Source organism: Diospyros lotus, chromosome 4 (genome assembly GCF_014633365.1).
Source record: "Diospyros lotus cultivar Yz01 chromosome 4, ASM1463336v1, whole genome shotgun sequence".
In the NCBI taxonomy this organism is placed as follows: Eukaryota; Viridiplantae; Streptophyta; class Magnoliopsida; order Ericales; family Ebenaceae; genus Diospyros; species Diospyros lotus.
The window spans coordinates 21,141,656-21,162,253 of record NC_068341.1 but is presented as its reverse complement, the minus strand read 5'-3'; the positions used below and the strand labels follow the sequence as shown (position 1 = coordinate 21,162,253).

Genomic DNA, 20,598 nt, shown 5'->3' with positions numbered 1-20,598 from the left:
TTAAATTAAACCCACAATTTTGAACTTTGAGATTTTATCAAATTACGAGTTATACCCTTTACTCTTGATGTGCCAATTGACTGTACCCAATAGAACATGAAAATTGTGCTTGAAAGATTAAATCAGAAATTTGTAATAGAATAAGGTGCGGATTAATTTAAGTTTTACTAGTTTTAAAAAAGAAATAATCTATTAAATATATATATATATATATATCCATATTCAAAATTACTGTTTTGACATTAATAACATTTTTATAATAAAATATTAACATTTATGGGGACACTAAAAAATGATATGTTATGTATATACAACGCCGGACGTACCCTGCACGCAGCTGATCATGATTTGGCGGGTCCACTTGGCCCGTGGCGGGACCCACCTAATCCATAGACCCCATCGGAACCTGGAGGCACACATCTTGACTTTTCCTTTCTCTGCTTCCCTTATTACAGAAAAATTACTATATATATTATGTAGGTTGAAATTTTCGGCCATCACCTCATCATCATCAAGAAAAACAAAGCAGAAAAATAGTAACTTCCAAGGACAGGACATTGAAGATAATCTCTGTATACTTATATATTAATATATAATATATCTTTGTGGGAAAATGTTACGGGCAACGTAACATTTAATATGATAGGATGAGGTAAGCAAATGTGAGAGGGTCGTTGTAGGCCTCACCCCTCCCTCCTTCACCCCTTGTTAGCCTTTGTTGGGTAAATCTTACACGAACAATAGAACAAAACTCTTATCTTTGTGAGTGTAAATATTTGTTGCTGTTTAAATGTGATGCCTTGTCTGCCTTAGAGAATCTCACCGGGGCTGCCACGTTAACTAATGGTTCAGTGCTAAGAGAAATTAAATTTTAGAGTAACCTTTTAATTAGAATGATAATTATTCTGGGAAATAATTTGAATTCACACTAACGGCGTGTATTGACCGTCCGAATAAAACCAGGAAACAGCCAAAATACCATGGGAATCAGCAATCCTGTTGGCAGTTTTGCAATTTGCCTGGTGTAATCCGAGGGTGATAGCTGTCATCTTTTACGGAGTCCATCAAACACTGCACACATCACCTCTGCGTTAAACTATTCTCAATTACTCCAACTTTACTCTCCCCGCAAGACTCAGCACCCCACACAAACCAACTGCGTATATATTATATAAAGAAAGTTCTGAGAAAAAGCAAATTAAGCCCACAGAGATGGCAGCCACCGCTGGTCAAGTGATTGTTTGTAAAGGTTTGTACGGGTCCCCGATGGATGATTCATTCAACCGAAGCTAATTGATATTGATATGTGGGTATTTGATTAATTGTTTGTGGTGGCAGCTGCCGTGGCATGGGAAGCTGGGAAACCCCTGGTGCTGGAAGATGTGGAGGTGGCTCCGCCACAGAAGATGGAGGTCCGCATCAAGATCCTCTATACCTCTCTCTGCCACACCGACGTCTACTTCTGGGAAGCCAAGGTAATACGTTCACATATATCGTGCAAACAAATGGGGATGGTGATGGTTATTGGGTGGGTGATCGCCCAAAAACTGATTTTTCTTCTTCTTCTCCTCCACCTTGACGATCCTCTCAAACTTGCAGGGGCAGAATCCTGTGTTTCCTCGAATCCTCGGCCACGAGGCAGGAGGGTAAGTTGATTTTTCTTCTGTGATGATTAATTCTTGCTTGTGTTTGATGCTTAAAATGGGATCCGTTGTGGCAGGATTGTGGAGAGTGTTGGAGAGGGAGTGACGGATCTTGCACCGGGGGACCATGTGCTTCCGGTGTTCACAGGGGAATGCAAAGAATGCGCCCACTGCAAGTCAGAGGAAAGCAACATGTGTGATCTGCTTAGGATCAACACCGACAGAGGGGTCATGCTCCATGATGCCAAATCAAGGTTTTCCATCAGCGGCAAGCCCATTTACCACTTTCTTGGAACCTCCACTTTCAGTGAATACACCGTTATTCATGTCGGTTGCGTTGCCAAGATCAACCCCCTTGCTCCTCTTGACAAAGTCTGCATTATGAGCTGTGGATTCTGCACAGGTACAATATACATATATTCATTAACGCGATGACACTCACACACTCTCCAATTCCAGTACTAGCCTTTAAAATCCATTTAATGTTTGGCTAAATCTGATGTATTGTTTTGCTGATTGATCTTTTTTCTTCAATTTTGGGTAAGGATTTGGGGCCACCGTGAATGTTGCCAAGCCAAAAAGGGGCTCCTCTGTGGCTATTTTCGGATTGGGAGCTGTGGGCCTTGCGGTGAGTTTCTAAATGAATATTTTTACTCTGCGTTGGAATTTGGATGAATCTTTATATATGTACGATGATTATGGAATTTGCTTGTGATAAGGCTGCGGAAGGAGCTAGAGTTTCTGGGGCTTCAAGGATCATCGGTGTTGACATCAATCCCAGCAGATTTGAACAAGGTAAGTGATACTATAACACCGATCAACAAAACCGTAGAGATTTCTATGTTGAAGTAATCTTAGTTAATTTCTAATGCTCCAGGCCCTTTGTTTTCGTGTGTAAACAGCAAAGAAGTTCGGCGTGACAGAGTTCGTGAACCCCAAAGACCATAAGAAACCTGTTCAAGAGGTACCCTTTAGACTAACACACTTCTTATCAGGCCAACAATATTAAATACTGGACTCGCTCTTCAGGTGATTGCTGAGATTACCGATGGAGGAGTCGACAGAAGCGTCGAATGCACCGGAAACGTCGATGCCATGATCTCAGCATTCGAATGCGTCCATGATGTAAGTAATTTGACAAATGCAAAACACTCAAAATTTCTGCTAAAACACAAAACTTGCAAACACTGAATCTAAAATTTGGTGGGTGACAGGGCTGGGGCGTTGCTGTTCTTGTGGGTGTACCCCACAAAGAGGCCGTTTTCAAGACACACCCAGTGAACTTCCTCAACGAGAGGACCCTAAAGGGGACCTTCTTCGGCAACTTCAAGCCTCTCTCGGACCTTCCTGGTGTTGTGGAAAAATACATGAACAAGGTATTAATTTAATTTCTCAACTCTTCGATGCAGTTATAGTAAGCAAATCTGTAGTCTAGAGAGAGAAAAAAAAAAAAAACTTTGTCATATATATATATATAATATTAATGATGCAGGAGCTGGAATTGGAGAAGTTCATCACGCATGAGGTGCCATTCTCGGAGATCAACAAGGCCTTCGATTACATGCTTAAAGGGGAAAGCCTTCGATGCATCATCCGAATGGAATAATAGAGTGGTAGCTCAAGTTGGTCATATCCGAGGATGTAGTGGAGTTGCATCCTCCGTAAACTGATGAATAAACTGATGAATAAGAGTTGTTACCCAGATGGTCTGTGCTTGTTATGTTGGTATATGCTTTACGTTTCTGTCAAAAATCTTGGTTTTAATATCCGTACTCTTGGATTTGTTGAGCCAATTGAACAAGCTTTGATCTTCAGACACTTAATATTGTTGGGTTTTGTTTAAATATAATAAATAATTTATTTGACTAGAAACGTCGTCGTCGGTTTGCGAGTTTATAAGAAAGAAAATAGTTAGGAAATTTGAGAAAATTCTTATGCAAACATTTCAATACTTAAATCAGATATTGAGGATTTTTAATATTTATAAATGTATATTTTTTATAATCATTATTTATTTATTTATAGAGGGGTATATAAAGTAATTTTAAATACTTCAAAATTAGGATTCTTACATATGATTTTTTTTTTATAGATGATGTTTATTCTTTTAGAAGAATTTTTGAATGTTGGAGTTATTCTGACGTGCGCATTGTGTGGAACCCTCTCCTACTTAGGGAAATGTTTTGGCAGAGAAGTTGCCCTCAAGGGATGAGATCGCCCCTTTTCTCGGGGCTAGTTCTAGGGTTGTAGCTAGCTCATGATGGCCTTGGACCATGGTTAGCCTATGTGGCCCTAGCGGGGTAGGTTACCTTCCATGGAACCCCCCTAAGCTATCATGGTTGTGTTAGAGATGTATCTTAATACTAGATTTAGATGTTTGTCTGTCATATATATTAATAATATATATAATATATCTTTGTATATCTTTATAAAAAAGTCAAGTTTATTATCATTAATTACTCTTTAGTTTGATGTATGAATAAATCTCTAGATTTTTTAAATCTTATTCTTAAACTTGTTAAGAATATGTGATAAGTAATAGACAAATTCGAAAGTATACGAAATCACTCAAGTAATAAAATAGTGAATGAGATATTGTTTTCATGGAGATTATATATTAACTATCAAAATTAGTTAATCTTATTATTATTTAAAGGCTTATTAGCACGAAAAATTCAAACATTTTCGTGTTTTTGTGATTTTATTCAAAAGTTTTAATTTTGGCAATAAGGTTCTGATTTGATCAATTGGTTGCAATTTCATCCTTCAATTTGTCGGCGTCCAAGACCTGCTAACGTGATATGCCACCTGGTATTTTAAAATATTTTGAGTGGGTCCCGCATGCATATGTGTAAAAAAAATAGGCCTATTAGCACGAAAAATTCAAAACTTTTATCTTTTTTGCGATTTCATCCAAAAGTTTCAATTTTGACAATAAATTCTTGATTTGATCAATTGGTTGCAATTTTATCCACAACGCGATTCGATTCGAGAGGCATCCATGACCTGCTGACATGGTATGCCACGTGACATTTTAAAACATTTTGAGTGGCCCCCACATGCACGTGTAAAAAAATAAAAAATAAAATGATATTAAATATATTTATATTTAACATATATATATATATATGCACAGAGAAAAGGAAGCAGACGGTGACAATGATGAAAAAGGACGGCGGTGGCGACGGCTAATATGGCGAATGACGATGACAACAACTAATCTAGAAGTTGGAGACGATGATTGATTTGGGCTTGCTCTTGCTCATGGCAACTGTTAATGAAATGAGTTTTTACTTAGTCAATTGTTTTTCCTATTTTTAAGGAATGTTAGTTGAAGGTTGTTTGATTTTCTTTTGAATAAATTTAAATTAAGGGATGTTAGTTATAGAAGATTATGGATAGGGTTCTTTCAGATTTTAAGGAAGGTTAGTTAGAATTTGTTTTGATTTTTTCTGGATATGATTTGTATAAAAGCAGATGATGGCTATCAATAAACGTATGAAGGTATTTTTCCTCTAACATATGGTATCAAAGCTGTACTTCTTGAGAGATCTGTGAGAGGGTGAATGATCAATGGCTTCTACTAGTTTACCAGCTACATGTCATCATCTATTTACAGGGGAAAATTATCACATATGGGTGATAAAAATGAAGGCTTATCTAAAGGATTTAAGCTTATGGGATGTAGTTGAAGATGGAGTTGATCCTCCTGCACTTGGTCTTAATCCAACATTGGCATAGATGAGAGCTCATGAGGAGCTTAAGGCAAGATAGCCAAGGGCTCTTACCTGCATTCATTTCGCACTTTCAGATGTGATCTTCACTAGGACAATGGCCCGTGAGACACCTAAGGATGTGTGGAAAAAATTGAAGGAAGAGTTTGAAGGCAGTGATAGGGTAAAGACTGTCAAACTCTTGACACTTAAAAGGGAGTTTGAAATGTTGAAAATGAAGGATGAAGAATCGGTCAAAGATTACTCATCCAAGGTTCTTGAGGTTGTAAACAAGATAAGGTTGCTAGGAGAAGCATTTCCTGATGAAAGAGTGGTAGAGAAAATGATGATAAGCTTACTTGCAAAGTTTGAGTCCAAAATTTCAGCAATAAAAGAATCTTGTGACCTCAAGACATTGACAGTTGCTGAATTGATAAGCAAATTACAAACTCAAGAGCAAAGATCAATTATAAGGTATGGAGAGGTGACTGAAGGGGCATTTCAAGCCAAGCAAAAAGGAAGGCAATCTAAGAAGGAGTGGAAGAAATATTCTGGTGACAAGTCAGGTAAAGAAAAGGAAATTTCTAGTTCAAAGGAGTCTACGAACAAAGGAAAGTTTCCTCCTTGCAAGTTTTGTCAAAGGACGAATCACCTAGAAAAATATTGTTGGGTTAAGGACAAGCCACCTATCCAATGTAGATTTTGTAAGAAAATGGGTCATATAGAGAAGAATTGCAGAGTTAAGCAAAACCAAGGCCAAGAAAAACCATTTCAAAAAGCTAACTATACAGAAGAAGAAAAGCTTAAAGCCAGCTTGTTCATGGTGTCTCAAAGTTCACAAATAATAGGAAAGCAAATCTGGTTCATAGACAGTGGCTATACAAGTCACATGTCAAGGGATGAAAAACTCTTCAACCAGCTGGATAAAACTATTAAGACCAAGGTGAAACTAGGCAACGATGATGTGGTTGAAGCTAAAGGAAAGGGTTTAGTGGCTATGCAAACAAAATAAGGTACCAAATACATACATGATGTTCAAAGAAAACTTTTGTTGCTTTATTTATGATTCTGATGACGTGTTGATTGCTGAATTGCCTATGGTTGATAAAAGTTTTCCTTTGAATGGGAATTCTGTTGGTGAATGAGTTAATTTTGTGAAAGATGATGAGTCATGGTTATGGCATAAAATATATGGGCATTTTAACTTTGCTGCACTCACCAAATTGCATAGTCAAGGCTTAACTAAGGATTTGCTTGAAATCTTAATTCCTACTGCTATTTGTGGCTCTTGTCAAATGAGAAAATAGCATAGGCAACCATTTCCTACTAGTTCTTCATGGAGGGCCAAGGAAAAGCTTGAATTAATACACTCAGATGTCTGCGGGCCTATGAAAACTGAATCCTTGAGTAAGAACATGTATTTTGTGTTGTTTATTGATGACCTAACTAGAATGACATGGGTATTTTTTGTGAGTCATAAGCCACAAGTATTATCTGTGTTCAAAAAATTCAGAGTAATGGCAGAAGCACAGAGTGGAAGTAAACTAAAGATCCTGAGTTCGAATAATGGCATCGAATATAATTCAAATGAGTTTATAAAATATTGTGATGATTTGGGAATTAATCATCAATTGACTGCAGGGTACACTCTTGAGCAGAATGGTGTGTCGGAGAGGAAAAATAGGACAGTGGTTGCAATGGTGAGGTGCATGTTATATGAAAAATGACTACCTTAAAAGTTTTGGGTAGAAGCAGTTTATTGTGCAGTTTATTTGTTGAATAGATTACCTACATCAACAGTGGATGGTAAAACACCAGTGGAGGCTTGGAGTGGTGTACAACATTCGGCAAAGCATTTGAGAGTTTTTGGCTCCATATGCTATATACACATACTTGCTATCAAAAGAAGTAAGCTAGATCAGAAGTCAGAATTGGGAGTGTTCTTGGGTTATGCTCCACAAGCTAAAGGTTACAGGCTTTATAACTTGCAAACTCAAAAGATCACCATCATCAGAGATGTAGTCTTTGATGAAAATTCTTATTGGAATTGGGAGAAAATGGTAGTTGGCCAGCATACACCACAATCAGATACTTCAGTATTTCCAGCTACCAATACTAAAGTTGAAAATTTAGATTTTGAAGTGGTGAGCCAAGATGAAAATTCAAGTGAAGATTCAGATGAGTTGTCTAGAAGAAGAACCAAATCTATAGCTGAAATATATGAGAAGTGTAATGCTGTGTTTCTTAACCCAACTTCTTACACTTAATCTGCAAGATCAAAAGGGTGGATTCAAGCTATGAATGAAGAAATGACAATGATTGAAAAGAATAAAACATGGAAACTAGTCAAAAGACCTGAGAAGAGAAATGTGATAGGGTTGAAATGGATTTATAGAACTAAAGTAAATCCAGATGGCTCAATAAACAAGCTAAAGGCAAGGTTAGTTGTTAAGGGGTATGCCCAACAACCTGGAATTGATTTTAGTGACACTTTTGTACCGGTTGTTAGGCATGACACAATAAGGTTTTTAGTGGCTTTAGCAACTAAATTGAAATGGAAGATTTTTCACCTTGATGTAAAGTCAACTTTTTTAAATGGTGAATTGCAAGAGGAGATCTTTATAGAGCAACTCGAGGGTTATGAAGTTTCTAACACAAAAGAAATGGTATACAAGATTCATAAAACATTGTATGGGTTGAAACAAGCACCTAGGGCTTGGTACAACAAGATAGATGCTTATCTCACTCATTGTGGTTTCAGGAGGAGTGAAAATGAAGCTACATTATATGTTAGAAAGGTGGAGAAGGAAAAGCTGCTAGTTGTATCACTTTATGTTGATTATTTGTTGGTACTGGGAAATGATGAATTGATGTTAAAAGAATTTAAGGGTGTAATGGAAAAAAAAATTGAGATCACTACAAGAATTTGGGGATTTACCCACACATAAATTACCCACACATATTATACGTGGGTATTCACCCATACATAATGTTAATATGTAAGGCCCCCACCCAGGTCCCCAAAGAACCAAAGCGGGTGCCCTACTAAAATAGAGGCAACCTGATCTCAAAGGACCTATCATGCATGCCATTGATAAATATCAAGAGAAAACTAGTAAGGGAAACTTGCCATCTTGGCATACATATCAAAACCTCAATCTGTTATACAACAACTGATCTCTAGGCTTACATAGCCCAGGCATGCATAACATACATCACTGGCACACCGGCCACAGAAATAAACAGAATGCATACAGACCCAAATAAACTGAAGAAAACTATAGACTAGAAGCGACAAAATGGACAAAAAGAAACTCCCAGGCTGACAACTGCTAGGTCTGCATGGCCCTGTACACCGTCTAACCCATAAGTCGGGAACCGCTAGACTCGCCCATGACCGGGTCCTTGCCTTTACCTGGAATGAAGAGAAACAAGGTGAGTCCAAATGACTCAGCAAGCTCATAAGAAATGAAGGCACAAGAATAGGCACTAAGAATACACTTGCCTCTCAAGTACATAACAAACTAAAACTCATGCATAACATGTCATGTAGGCTCATAAACTGAAGCAGGTATCAACTGAAAAGTAACAATGCTCACATACTAGATCTTGGGGCCCAAATAAGGAATGCACTGGCACCCCAGTCCTGATAACAAACCTGCTATTGCCCTGAAGGCAGACTGTCTCTAAACTACGAGCTAAAGCTCGCTCGAGTGGGAGAGACCACACTCGCTGGCACGCATAAGCGTCCAAAATAAAAACTAGGCACGCTGAGGCATCCTTAATAACTCGGTCCAGGAAAGCCCGACACCGTACAGCTGTATCTCAAAACTAGCGCCAAGACTCATGCAAATGCAACACGTAAGAGGTGGCGTAGTAGACTGGACAGGATACAAAGCCCCCATAAGCCAAGCATCCCGCCAAGCCTCGCCCAACTAGTAAATCACATGCCAAATGCAAATGCTTATGCTTAACAACTAGCAAATAAATAGCATGGTCGTGTGACAAGCACTCAAACCAAATGGAACCCCCAATGCATACCTCAAGCCTTTACATGCATAAGAAAGAACTAGAATTATACTAAAAATAAAGGGATTCACATGCTTGACTCTCATCCACAAAAACCTCTAACAAGAACTTAGGAACCTAGCTTTATTCCCGCAACAATCAGAAGGGAGAATCAAGCCCTTCAAAGCTCACAATAATGGACTGATCAAATATTATCCAAATGGGCTGAATTATATACCAAAACGAATCCCATCGAGTCTAGTTTACAGCGCTTCAAATTGTTCATCAATCGGAGTTTTCTACTCAACGTTATGCTCGAAACACTGGAGCATGTGCAGGATGAAAACGTGAAAAATCGGTCGACCGATGAAAAGGATCGGTCGACCAACAGTGACCTGGACAGCCAATTGGTCGACTGATTAAGCCCTTGGTCGACCAACAGATTATAGACAATTGTCTACACCCCATCTATCGATTGATTATAGACAATTGGTCGACCAATCTCAAGGAAAACTCCCGAAACATCCCTAAATGCATGCCAAATACCCAAAATCACCCATATAAACCACCCTCCTTCAAATCCTACCACAACCCCCATGGATTATAGGGTGGAAGAGACCCTATTTGAAGTTCCAAGACACTTCAAGTGAAACAACTAAGGGTTGAGGGAGATTACAATCATTTCTACATAGGTATCCACATGGGTTTGGGTTTTGCAAATCATGGAGGTATTCAACTCATATTCTGAAAATACCAAGATTTAAGAGTGTAGAAGAAGATTAAGAGGAGAAGAGCTTGCCTTTAGAACTCCTCCTCCTTACAAGACTTGCTTGAGATGATTTTCTCTTCAATATACTTGATCCTACACTCAAAATGGAAGAAAAATGAGAGAAAAGGGGAAGAGAAGCAATCTTAACTTGATTAATCACTCTTGGAGGCTTCAAATTCAAGAAAGAATGGAAGAGGAAGAACCTATTCACCTTGGCACTTCTCTCCCTCTTTCTCGTTCGGCTCTCTCTTCCTTCTCCAATTTCTTTCTTCACTTAGGGCAAAATAAAGCCCTTCTCTCTCTCTCTCTCTCTCTCTCTATATATATATATATATATACCCTTTTTATTAATTTACCAAAATGCCCTTTTTCATTTAATAAGCTAACTCCTTAATATGAAAGGGTAAATTAGACATTAACTAAGCATCACAAGTCGTAAAGAGATAATCCGACACATATCTCGGAATATAGTGGGTCCCACTTCACCAAAGTCAAACATTTGACTTTTCCATATTTTCTTGGAAATAACCTACAATTACACATGACAATCACCAAAACTTATCATTCTCATATCATAGATGCCTCATTGCAAAATATAGCACCTGGACCCACTAACAGATCGTTACATAATATGTGTGGGTGATTAAATTAAACAAACTCATTACATTATTCACATTTATTATGTGTGGGTAAATCGATATACCCACACTTATTTTGGTAAAAAAAATTCCCTCCACTTTCAGAGGTTGGTGGGATAATTCTCGATAAAATTTTATCTGATGTGGCATTTTTTTTGGATTATATTACCCACACATATAAATAAATGTTACACATGTGTGGATAATTATTTAAAAATTTACCCACAAATAAATAAAATGTTATATATATGTGGGTATTCACGTATTAGCTGATATAGCAGTTTTTTTAGATTATATTGCCCACACATATTAATAACTGTTACGTATGTGTGAGTAATTATTTTTAAACTTACCCACACATAAGTTACCCACACATATTATGCGTGGGTATTCATCCACACATAATGGTAATATGTGAGGGTGATTAAATTAAACAAACTTGTTACATTATCTATATTTATTATGTGTGGATAAATTGATATACCCACACTTATTTTGGTGAAAAAATTTCCTCAACTTTCAGAGGTTGGTGGGATAATTTTTCGATAAAATTTTAACTGATGTGGCATTTATTTTGGATTATATTATCCACACATATTAAAAAATATTACGCATGTGTGGTCAATTGTTTATAATTTTATTCACACATAATTACAAATGTTATATTTGTGTGGGTATTCATGTATTAGCTGATGTGGCATTTTTTTAGATTATATTATCCACACATATTAATAAATGTTTAGTATGTGTGGATAATTATTTATAAATTTACCCACACATAATTACAAATGTTAGATATGTGTAGGTATTCACGTATTTATGATTTTATACTTAAATTATAAAATTATGTTGTTTTAATTTTTAAAATTTAAAATAATTTATTTTTTATTTTAATTACAAATATAAATAATAAATCTAAAACTAAATCTCTACACTAAAATTCCCCCTTCCCTAAAATTAAAAATTACGTTCATCAAGCTCCTTTGCTCATTTCTAAAATTCCTAAAACTTTAACAAATACATAGTACCATTAATCTTATAAAAAATTCCTATAAGGATAGAGACAAAATTGCGAAGCTCTCGACCTTTTCCCATCCTTTGTAACATTTCTCATACCGATTATCTTCTTTTTCTTTTCTCTAATTTTTTTTGTGTTTAAGGGTTATATTTACAGTTTTTTCTTATTGAATCTATTTTCATTAATTCTAACTAGAAAATAATTATTAAGATTTAACTAATACTATTATAAACAATTCCTAATATAATTATGTAAATGTACGAATATAATTATTTGATGCTTTTATTATTACGCAATAACAAAAGCGTCAAATTTGTATTTACACTTCAAAGTAGGAAAAAAAAAAAAAAAAAACCTTTATAGCTTCTCACCTCGTATGCAAACAGATTCTATATTTCATACTTTGATTATTAATTAATTAATAATCAAAGTTTATTACATTCCAAGCTCATTAATTAATTGGTTTGTTACATTCTAAGCTCATTAAGTACATAAACTTTGGTTTCATTAGATTGAAATCACCTTATAAAAAAGCTATAAATTAAAATTATAAAAATAGTCTCTTCACAACATAACATAAGAGTAAATTGTACAAAATAATCATCCGATAACTCTCATAAAACAATAAAACATGTCATTCACATGGTAAAGTAGATTCATTTGGTGAACAGAACTATGGGCATTAGCCATCTAAACCAGATTAAGGTGTAAATTGTCAATTACCATCGTTTAACCACTAGATGAACAGGCATAAATAAGAATGTAACAGTGTCAAAACATTATATTGCCTCAATCCTAGTTTTCCACTAATAGCCTGCCGAGATGAAGAGCAAAATTTGGGAATGCAATCAACGTGAAAACTATTGTAAATGTTTGTAATCTAATAATATAATATAATAATTATTATATTTATTACATAATAAATTCTTAAATCAATATGAATTTGATATAATAATTTAAATTATTTTATTATTTAATAATTATCATAATTTAAATAATTTTGAAGTTATCATAATATTAAATTATTTTATTTTTATCAATTAAATAATTATTAATATTTTTTTATAAATTATTTTATTTTTTATTTAATAACTTAATATTTCAACAAAATAAAAAAATTATTTCCCTCCCAAAATTCCCATTCCCTCCAAAACGCTAAATCTAGCATCTTCCCTCCCCCCCTTTCTCTCAATCACGCATCTTTCCCCCCTCCGTCTCTCTCTCTCTCACTCTCCCCCAACTCTCTTTTTCTCTGAACTCCCGCCATCGACCCCTCCGCCTTTGTCTCTGTCTCCTTCTCCGATCGTCGTCGTCGTCACCTTCGATAGTCATCGTCGCATTCTGTTGTTCAATTCTCTCACACCGCTCCGCTTTGGCAACTCAGAGATCATCTTTCCAAGGTAATTCAAATGATCTTTCATTTTGATACTTCTATGCGAATACAATATAGGATCTAGGAAGATATAGATCATTGCAATTAACTTCTGGAGAGATCATTGATTTGCAGCGAAAACTGGAGAGATCATTGATTTGTAGCGAAAACCCTAAGTTGAAAATGATTTCTGAGTTATTTTAGTTATAAGGAAAAAATTCTCGGACGAGTGGCAATCTTGGCAACCAGGGTGGACTTATTTTAGTTATAAGGAAATAGATTGGTACAGAAAGCATATGCATATACCTATATATATATATATAATTTTTTTCAGTCAATCTTAACAGAACCCATGAATTAGAAATTTTTGTGTGAAATATTTGTTACCTTTACAGAGCATGCTAGTAGAAAAGATATAATGTGTGGGTAGTATAATATGTATGTATGCATATGTATGATGCTTTACCTGTGCATTAGAGGTCTTCTAACTTTTTTATGTTAATTTGCACTTCATTAATATCAGTAACTTACTATTAATCAGAAGTGGAAAAAATTAATCTAGTTATATATTGTTAATAAAACAAATTATATGTTAAAGAATTAAGTATGTGGGTGCTGTTGGTAATTGGGGGTCTTTGTCTTCATTAAGTTTTTTTAACTTTCCCTTTGGAAATAAAAATGGAGTCCAAGAGGTGCGGCCTTCTAAGTTTAAGGATTAATGTGTTCAAGCCATAGAGGATGATGCCAACAGGCCATATAGTGGTTTGGCCAATGTCTCCAGAAATTAATGAGCTGGAAATGAGATCTGGCTCATTTATCTAACGAGCTATCTCAAAAGTGCTTATGTTTAATTACTTCATTCAAGTTTGAGTGGATAAGTTCTGTATTTCGCCTGGGATTCTACTTTGCCAGATGCTGAGTTTGACCTGAAACTCAAGCTGATTCACTAGTTAATTGAGTAACAATCACCTTCGTTCATTTATTTAACAAGCCCAAGCCCTTGTGAGGATTTCTTACTGCCCCTCATAGCCATAACAATATTGTCTTACACTGATAAAAATCCATACTTCCAGGCTGACTCTTAATGGTTTAATTTGTTACTGCACAGTGAAAGTAGGGAAAATCCTTTGCTGCCATCCCAAGTCTTGAAATATCCTTTTTCACAGAAATCCTTCAGCCAGATGAGAGTTCCAGATGTTTGGTCAGGACTGCATTCTTACAACTTAGGACACCAATTAAGTTTTTCTCCTCTCCTATTTCCAAGCCACATGTCTTCATAAACTGCTTTTAAATTGCCTACTGCTTCATCAAATGGGCTCTTTACTGAAACAACTTTAATCTTACCACTGCATTCTTACAACTTAGGACACCAATTAACGTTTTCTCCTCCCCTATCCAAGCCACAGCTCTTCATAAACTGTATTCTTACAACTTAGGACATCAATTAACATTTTCTCCGCCCCTATTTCCATGCCACTACTTTTCATAAATTGCTTTCCAATTGCCTACTGCTTCGTTAGATGGGCTCTTACTGAAACAGCTTTAATCTTACCACTGCCTCCTGCAATTATTGCTATTCACTGGACTTTCTGGCAATATATTCTTTCCAACTACTCTAAATTTTAAGTCACCATTATTGGTCAATTGAAATTCTGTGCCATATTGGAGGATGTCTAAGAATAGAGCATCGCAGCCATTATTTTGAGTCTTTGATGGCATTTTCCATTTGAATATATGTTATTCTTTTTTTTTTTTTTCTGATATTTGCCAATATGTTTTAGCCGTTATTAATCAAATTATTGACTGCTATATCTGTTATTTTGTTCTCATTATTTAAGTGTTTTGTTAACCACATCATTTTTCATACTAGTTATCCAATATCTGATGTTATCATTTTGTTTCTCTTTCTGCTACCAAAACGTCACCAAAGGTTAAAATTTGAGAAAGTAAGAATAGCTTGTCAGGTGCTTAGAGAATAATAGGTTAATTCTAGCTTCCCTATTATTGGCAGACAACTTTTTCTGTGCATTAAACCTCCCTCTGCACTGCTTTCGTTGGAAAGTTGAATGCTATAGTTCAATTAAGATGCAAAGGAGGGTTTTCTTCAATTAACCACAAGTTTATTGGATGAAATTGTAATGTTAACCTTACATGCAGCTGCAATTAATTTACTCCTGTTCGAGATGGTGTTACTTAACATGGGTTTTTCTATTTATGCCTTGTGGACTATATATTTACCTATTGTTTCAACTTTCTATATCTATGCATGCATGGAGAAATACCACTGGGAGTCATCTGCTATGACATTCCAGAAGCATTCACCAAAAGAAATAAAAGGATACATATATTTTTTATTTTATTTTTAAACATTGTATTTATCACCCTCTACCCAGCAGCCTAGTTTTGGAAAAAGCATTCAGAAACCCCAGTACATGTTTCCATTGAATTAGAAGAATTACTAAGAGGGTGTTTGACTCGGGTTAAATTTTGGTCAAAAGGAGCTTATAAGCTCTTCAAGAGAATAAACTCTTTTATAAGGTTAACAACTTATCAGAAAATAAACTTTTTATAGGGATGGAAAAATTTCAAAGTTCAATTGGAATTTTCATTTCACAGGAAAAATATGGCCGTGATCTTCTTAAAAGATTCAAAATGGAAGGATGCAAAGCTGTTGCTACTCCATTGGTGCACAATGAGAAGTTATCTAAGGAAGAAGGTAGAGAGAAAGCTAATCCTACTGTTTACAGGAGTTTGATCGGTAGCTTGTTGTATTTGACAGTTACCAAGCCTGACTTGATGTATACAACGAGCTTGTTATCAAGATTTATGTAGTCTCCGGGCCAAGTTCACTTGGGAGTTGCAAAATGGGCATTGAGATACGTTGAAGTGTAGATTATGGTATTTGGTATAGATCAACAGAAAATGGCATGCTTCAAGGGTACTCTAACAGTGACTGGGCATGGAGTATTGATGATATGAAGAGTACATTTGGTTATGTATTTTCTTTGGGATTAGGTGTATTTTCATGGAATTCAAAAAAACAAGATGTGGTTGCACAATCTTCTGCTGAGGCAGAATATGTAGCAGCAATTGGTGCTGCAAATCAGGCTATTTGGCTGAGGAAAATAATGATGGATGTAAAAGAAGCTACTATTATTAAGGTTGACAACAAGTCTATAATTTCTATGGCTCAAAATTTGGTTCTTCATGGCAAGTCCAAACATATTAAGGTGAAGTTTCATTCTTTAAGGCAAGCTGAGCAAAATAAGGAAATCAAATTAGAGCATCGCAGTTCAGAGGCACAACTTGTTGATATTATGACTAAAGGATTACAAAAGTCAAGGTTTGAAGATTTAAGGGCATAGTTAGGAGTTTTGCAGAAAAAACTCAAGGAAGAGTGTTAATGAAATGAGTTTTTACTTAGTCAATTGTTTTTCTTATTTTTAAGGAATGTCAGTTGAAAGTTGTTTGATTTTCTTTTGAATAAATTTAAACTGAGGGATATTAGTTATAGAAGATTATGGATAGGGTTCTTTCAGATTTTAAGGAAGATTAGTTGGAATTTGTTTTGATTTTTTCTAGATATGATTTGTATAAAAGTAAATGATGGCTATCAATAAACGTATGAATGTATTTTTCCTCTAACTAACAGCAATGACTAATTTGGAAGTTGGATCGACCATTGATCTAGGCTTCCCTCCTGCTCAAGGCCACCTCACAGAAAACAACCAATGGCCCTCTGCTCTTGCCAGCTGATGACGTCTTTTGTTGGCTGTCTCGCCTTGGCCGTTAGTGGCTTAAGTTGGCCCAATCGACGTCAACGATTGGCTATTAAGTTTCTAGATTCAGCCTCCATCGTCACCTCCAGCTTCTACATTGGTTGTCGCCTCTAGCTCAGCATTGTCGCCTATCATCGTCCCCATCCTCCAACTGCTCTCCTTTGTAAATATATCTATAACACACGCATAACATATATTTTAACATTATTTTATTATTTTATTTTTTTTACACGTGCATGTGGGGTCACTCAAAATATTTAAAAATGTCAGATGACATGCTACGTCAGCGGGATATTATTGTCAAAATTAAAATTTTTAGATAAAATCACAAAAATGCAAAAAAAAATTAGATTTTTTGTGCTAATTGCCCTTATTTAAACTATTAAGAAAGGTTGTAATTAAACTAAACTTAAATAAAATATAATTAATTAATTTAATTTTAACGAATTAGAGAATAACAAGAAAATCTAATATTAATTTATCACTAGAGTATTTTAAAATACCAATTATGTTGATTAATATTTATTACTTATTTTTAATAACAATAATAAATATCAATCAATTTATTAAGGTCAATGGTTATTCAATTTAATTTCACCCAAGTCAAGTCTTTACTCCATCAGAAATTTTCTTATAGAATTTCTTTCTTAGATCAAATCATGAAATTTTTCTTTCTGTCCTATTTCATGATAATAAATTAATTAAATATTGATTAAATATTTAATGACTTCAAGAATAATAAAAAATTGCTTGCATAGTTGAATGAAATCAATTCAAATAAACATAAATTATCAATAATTCAAGTTTCATAAAAATCTTAATAAATAAAATTAATTCATAACAGATTTAATGGAATCTAGCAAAATAAACAAAAATTAATTCTCCCATATTCAAATCTGGGTTCGTTCGAATCTCAATCGCGTCTGCTTGCTACTCCTCGCTTGCGCTTCTGCTGCTGTTGCGTGAGGCGGCTCTGTGCGGTTCAAGCCTTGCGGCTTGCTTGTGGGTGCGTGCGGCCTTGCACGAACTGCTTGCCTGCGTCTTGCTTCCTTCTCCCAGAGTCCGTTCTTCCCCTTACCGTCCTCCCAATTCTCTTATCCCAGATTCAATCACCTTCATAATATTTTATATATAGGTGAACGACTTCCCTCCTCCAATTGGACTTCTTTCCCTTCATTCTTCTCCAATTTGAATTATTTATCCTCCGTCTCAATCTCCCTCTTTTAATTTTTTTCCCTTTTTTATCTCAATCATAATCTCCTTAAATTTCTTTTGAATTCTTTATCTCCAGCTTCAATTTCTCCTCAATTGCCGTGCGTTGCTTCCTTCTCCTTTTAATTCTTTATTATTAATTTATAAATTATTTTTTAATATTATAAATTAATCAAAAATATATTCTTTAAAACCCAATTTCTTAAATTTATTTCCTTCATTGGATTCCTACAAAAAGAAATTCAAATTATGTAAAATCCATATAACTTACTACAAAAAATTTGTAATTTAGTGATAGATTTAGCGACGAAACGCGATAAAATTTTTTCGTAGCTAATTAGAGACATCTTAGTGATGGATAGTCCATCACTAAAATTTAGGGACAGATTTGAGATGGAATATTTTGTCACAAATTTTTTTAATTTTTTTAAAATTTAGCAACGGACTTAGCGATGGAATATTCTGTCAATAAATAGTTTTTAATATTTTTATTAAATTTTTAAATTTAACTAGAAAATATTCTGTCATTAAATAATTAAAAAATTAAATTAAAATTAAAATTATTTAGCGACGTTTCGACGCTAAATGATCTAAAAATTTAAATTAAATTAAAATTATTTAACGATAGAATATTTCGTCACTAAATAATTAAAAAAATTAATTTATTTTTATTTTTTAGTGACGGGGTTATTCTGTCGCTAAATTTTATATTTAATTTATTTTTATTTTTTAGCTATGAGTGTGAGCCAGTCGCTAAATTTTAATTTTTTATTTAATTTATTTTTATTTTTTATCTATCGAGGTTATCTTGTCACTAAATTTTGTATTTTTTTATTTAATTTATTTTTATTTCTTAGCTACGGGTGTGACCCGTTGTTAAATTTTAATTTTTTATTTAATTAAATTAAAATTATTTAGCGAAGAAATATTTTGTTGCTAAATAATAAAAAATTAAATAAATAATAAAAAAATAAAATTTAAATTAAATATACTAAAAAATTAATTAATTATGATTAAAAAATTAAATTAATAATTAAAAACTTTAACTACGGTACTAATCCATTACTAAAAAAGAATAACATAAATTAAAAAATAAAAATTATTAATTATGTATTAAACAAAGATTAAATAAAAATTAAAATTATTTAGTATTAAATGCATATTTTATGTATTTTATTTACAAACCAAAATATGTAAATTGATATGATATTGTAAAATTTATAATAAGAAATATGTATTAAACTAATTTTTAATCAAATAAAAATTAAATATTTAAGAGTTTAATTAATTACAATATTTAAATGGTACATTAGTTGAGTTAAAATTTATAACATTTATTTTTTTAATTATTAATTTATGAATTTAAAAGATTTAAAATTAAAATCTTAATTTAAATTAAAATTAAAACTGCAGACAGTTAAATATAGTATATAATTAATATGTGCAGTGTATGCATTAAGAAGGCTCACAACTGAGGAGAAGAAAAGAGTGCATTGGGATTAATTTCCTAACTTTACACATGGCGGCTTAAGGGGGAGCCATTTAGCGTGTAGTGGTAGCACCACCTGGCGCCCGCAAGGTAGGGGCGTGCGCATGTGTCTGCTGGGCGTGTGCCATAATTATTTTATTTTTTTTTTTAGAAAGTCAACTACGAAAATAGTTCCGTTGCTAATCAGTGATGGAACTGTTTCCATCGCTAATTCGAATTTATTTTAATATTTTATTTTTTATTGTGTATTAGCGACGAAAAACTTTCCCTCGATGAATAACGACGAAATTTAGCGACGAAAAACTTTCCCTCGATGAATAACGACGAAATTTTTCTTCGCTAAAATAATATTTAATTTTTTAAATATTTTTTTATTTTTTAATCAGCGACGGAAATTTTCGTCGCTGATTTGTGCTGTCACTGAATTCCATCGCTAAAATTTAGTGACGCCATTTTTAGCGATGGGAAGTTGCCCGTCGTTAAATTTTTTAGCTACGGATTTTGATATTTTAGCGATGGATATTTTCGTTTCTAAATGCCATTTTTCTTGTAGTGAATTCACACTTTTAAGTAAGAAAAATAACACAAAGTTAAGATGAAAATTAAATAAAAATATGTATAAAATTAAACCCTATCAACGAAATTCTCTGGTAATGAGATTTTTTGAATATTCCAGATCTTTAGATTAATCGGATGGAGACTCTGATTAGTCGAGTATAAATTGGCGTGATGTTTATTGTCTCGATTAGCACGAGATATTAATGGTTAAGGGTGAGTCTATATCATATGATATGGCATGTCTCTAGTAAACTCATTGGTGGTTGTTAGAGAACAACACATTGAATGTGACACTAATGATTGATCACATGACTGTGCAGATAATGATCTTATCATTGAATTGTAATTGTGTAACTAAACCTTATTCTTGAATAAACACGGTTGTCTTGTGTATTGGTT

General features: G+C 34.2%; 1 protein-coding gene across 1 annotated transcript; it reads left to right on the top strand.

Moving 5' to 3' along the window:
• The first annotated feature begins 1,081 nt into the window (after nt 1–1,081).
• On the top strand, nt 1,082–3,515 carry LOC127799949 (alcohol dehydrogenase 3). The gene is made up of 10 exons (XM_052334254.1): nt 1,082–1,249; nt 1,339–1,475; nt 1,600–1,646; nt 1,721–2,046; nt 2,189–2,271; nt 2,363–2,438; nt 2,546–2,607; nt 2,673–2,768; nt 2,858–3,019; nt 3,136–3,515. Exons 1-10 carry the CDS (start codon nt 1,213–1,215, stop codon nt 3,247–3,249), a joined length of 1,140 nt encoding a protein of 379 aa, XP_052190214.1. The 5' UTR covers nt 1,082–1,212; the 3' UTR covers nt 3,250–3,515.
• The last annotated feature ends 17,083 nt before the right edge of the window (nt 3,516–20,598 follow it).

What these genes read in the sequence shown, in the direction of transcription:
- LOC127799949 (XM_052334254.1), top strand. Translation starts at nt 1,213, where the DNA reads ATGGCAGCCACCGCTGGTCAAGTGATTGTTTGTAAAG. An exon ending in GAGCTGTGGATTCTGCACAG is followed by an intron (nt 2,047 to 2,188) that starts GTACAATATACA and finishes ATTTTGGGTAAG; the next exon opens with GATTTGGGGCCACCGTGAAT. An exon ending in TGGGAGCTGTGGGCCTTGCG is followed by an intron (nt 2,272 to 2,362) that starts GTGAGTTTCTAA and finishes GCTTGTGATAAG; the next exon opens with GCTGCGGAAGGAGCTAGAGT.